Here is a 3,437-nt window from a genome sequence, read left to right as displayed (position 1 = left end):
GACCGGTGAGACCCAAATTAAATTTCTCAAATGTGGTTTCAGGTTTACGGTGAGGAGATACAGATATGTGAGGTCTATTAATTTTTTTAAATATATAAAAAATAAATACATAAATAAGAAAATTAATTAAAATATAAATTAATAATGACACAATTGTCTTTTTAGGTAAGACAGAGACCAAATGTGCAACAAAAATAAAGAGTATGGACCATCCGAGTTAAAAAAATAAGTTAGAGACAAAAAACATAAATTCCCCAAACCACAAGGACTATTCATGTAATTTACTATTACTTTTTATTTTGTTCATATTTGGGTAATTATTTTTTTGTACACATCTAGATAACGAAATTGTTGAAAGTGTTCACATCTAGGATGTAACCTGCTACAGCAGGTCATAATGGTCATATGTGAACACTTCTAACAAATTTGTTACCTAGATGTGTACAAAAAAAGATAGTTACACAGATATGAACATACCGAAAAATTAATTACCTTGATAAGTCATTTCTCTACGATTACGTTGGGTTTTAGAGGTCAAATAAGCAGTTATTAAACGTGAATGTTAAATTACTAAAATACCCAGAATCATTTACCAATTGAACCCTAATACCTGTTCTCTCCTCCTCGCCGTCGACCCTCACACTCTTTCGGTTCATCTTCGATCACCGTCTTGCCGGTTGTCTCCATCGTCGTTCTCGATCAGCGTCTCCCCGTCACTCCGTGTATTTGAAACAGGTACGCTCCTGTTTCCGCCACTAGCATAGATCTCTTCCGATGGGTTTTTCTCATTTCTCATTTCGGATTTCGTTTTTGTTTTTTTCTATTTGAAGCTGCAAGTGTTATATTGCTTATTTGTTTTTTACCGTTTGTGGTAGTACCTTGAATTCATAGTCAATGCACGAAAAGTAAGTGCTATCTGTTTGTGTTATTGATTAATCAGATTCCCCAAGGTGTAAAATCTGGTTTTTTTTTTTTTCATTCGATTGATATGAATAAGTGGATTCATATCTAGGTGTGAAGATTTAATTGATATCTTTATCAGTTAAACTAAGATGAAGATAACTGAGAAGGAACTAAAATGAGATCGATTGTAGTCAATCTTAGTGCACTATTGCAATGCCATTTATTTCGTAAAATATGAATCAAATTTAGGAAGATCCATATCACATTTGGATCGTTTTTACTTTTTACAGGTTGTAGTAGGTTAATTTTACAGTTGTAGCTCAAAAACATCACCTTCCAATCTGTTCTTACAGTTGTACACATTATGTGTTTTCTTGTTAATTTTACATAATACATATATTACGGATGCATTCATCTCTCAACTCCGTGTTTAACCTTTTAAAAAGTGTAAACCAGATAAAGAAAAAGCTTTTGACAATGATTTCATGATAAATAATTTTGTGACAATTTTAAAGGTAGGGTGTACTGATTTAGGATAGTTCTAATCTTATATGTATGCATAGTTGCATCCATTGTTGTTTGGTAGTTTTTGAGGTTGTATTTAACTATTTATAGCTTAAAAAAGAAAACATCTATATAATTTTATTAGGAAAAAAATATAATTGTTGAAATTATAGATGATAGTTTTCTTAAATGATTTTATATTTTTATAATTTTATCAATAAACAATTTGAGTAAAACCTATTATTTTCAGTCATAAAAACAAAGTGTTCGTTATTTTGAAAATCTTGATTGCCAAAAACGAAAAGGAAATATGTCTATATTGCAAGTTAGGATGACTATGTTTCCAGAAGTTATATGACATGCTTGAAACATCAGAAGGATAACTACAAACTTTATGATATCATTTTTTATTTTTTATAACTGTTATATAGCTCATATCTTTTAAATTTTGTTCCAACATGAATTTTACCTTCCTTATGGTATACCTTCGATTATCTTAGCTATTTTGGACTTATTTGTTCCAATATAAGTGGTTCAATTTAAAAATCTCTTTATATATGTTTTAAATCTTTCTTCTTACATGAATAACATCATTTAAATTGCACAATCTTCTTCTAGTATAATACAATTTATTATATATCCTTAGCTACAAGGCTTTCATAAAATAACAACCTACTTTATATATGTTTTAAATATTTTATTTGTCTACTGTTCTTTTCCGGTTTCTTTATATTCCCTTTTACCCTTGCTGACGTGGCTTGGTGACTGGGCATTTCTAAGTGTGACACTTTTTGAAGTACAAAAAAAGAACAGTAGACAAATAAAATAAGTACATTGTTATTTTATGGCCTTATCATTTTTCTTTTAAATGGACTATCAAACTCCTATTTCTACTTTTTTTTTGCAGATATCGCGAATGGGCTATTTTTAATCCAGTTAATAAAAAACCGAAGGATTATCCATAAATAATCAGAAATGAGTTTATTTTTAAAGCTTAGGCACCATTTACCCCATGGATTTCACACACGTGCTCCAATAATTTCCTTCACTTCCATAAACTCAACATGGTTGACCAGAAAATTCAGTCAACCCGCAAAACAAACACAAGAAGCCGAAGAAGAAGAAATAGAAATCGACCAAAAACGTCTTCCAACCGATTACGACCCCGCAACATTCGATCCAACCGAACACCGGAGCCCACCAACAGACCGTGTTTGGAGACTCGTGGACGAAATGTCATCGCTCACATTACTCGAAGTGGCCGAACTCTCTTCAATTATGATGAAAAAATTGGGCATGAAAGAGCCGCCGGTGGTGGCGGTGATGAAACCGGGTGCCGCCGGTTTAGCCGCTGCGGGAGCTGGCGGTGGGCAGGCGGCGGCTAAGGAGGAGGTGAAGCCGGAAAAGTCGGTTTTTGAATTGAAGTTGGAGTCGTTTGAGGCGGCTTCGAAGATTAAGATTATTAAGGAGGTTAGGAGTTGTACTGATTTAGGGCTTAAGGAAGCCAAAGATTTGGTTGAAAAGGCACCGGTTGTGTTTAAGAAAGGGGTGAGTAAAGAAGAATGTGAGCAAATAATTGAGAAAATGAAAGGTGTTGGTGCTAAAGTTGTGATGGAGTAGTGAAAAAGTATGATAAATTTGATGTGTTTTTGTTTTGTTTTGTTGTAGGATTTAGTGGCATATTTATAGTTGATGTGTGCTTGTGAACCATTTCTAAAAGGGGGGAATTTGGATTATTTTTTTGAACCCTTTTGGGATGTATGCAAGAGCAAGATTTAATAATGTGATATGCTTCTTTGATGGTGTTTTGGTTGCTGATTTTGGTATACGAAATAACTTTAGTTACTTTTGTTGAACATATGTATACAAATAAAAGCTATTTGTAGGTATAAATTTGAGAGTATAAGAAACTAGTAATAATTGGTTTTTGAATGCTTGACAAACTGATACCACATTCAATTTTTTGATTTTTTAGAACAAAGAAATGATTACAACTTTCAACTTTGCAATTATGTATGTTACATTGTATA

At 32.6% G+C, this 3,437-nt stretch overlaps 1 protein-coding gene across 1 annotated transcript; it reads left to right on the top strand.

Annotated features, from left to right (window-relative positions):
• The first annotated feature begins 584 nt into the window (after positions 1-584).
• Positions 585-3,210, top strand: LOC145116814 (ribosomal protein L7/L12 domain-containing protein). Its single transcript, XM_079053129.1, has 2 exons — positions 585-735; positions 2,315-3,210. The coding sequence occupies exon 2, from the start codon at positions 2,383-2,385 to the stop codon at positions 3,025-3,027; it is 645 nt and encodes a 214-aa protein (XP_078909255.1). The 5' UTR covers positions 585-735; positions 2,315-2,382; the 3' UTR covers positions 3,028-3,210.
• The last annotated feature ends 227 nt before the right edge of the window (positions 3,211-3,437 follow it).

This window comes from Lactuca virosa, chromosome 5 (assembly GCF_052849685.1).
Source record: "Lactuca virosa cultivar CGN04683 chromosome 5, Lactuca_virosa_CGN04683_v6, whole genome shotgun sequence".
NCBI lineage: Eukaryota > Viridiplantae > Streptophyta > Magnoliopsida > Asterales > Asteraceae > Lactuca > Lactuca virosa.
Note: the sequence above shows the minus strand (reverse complement) of the source record. Positions and strands in the feature narration are given on the sequence as shown.

What these genes read in the sequence shown, in the direction of transcription:
- LOC145116814 (XM_079053129.1), top strand. Translation starts at nt 2,383, where the DNA reads ATGAGTTTATTTTTAAAGCTTAGGCACCATTTACCCCATGGATTTCAC.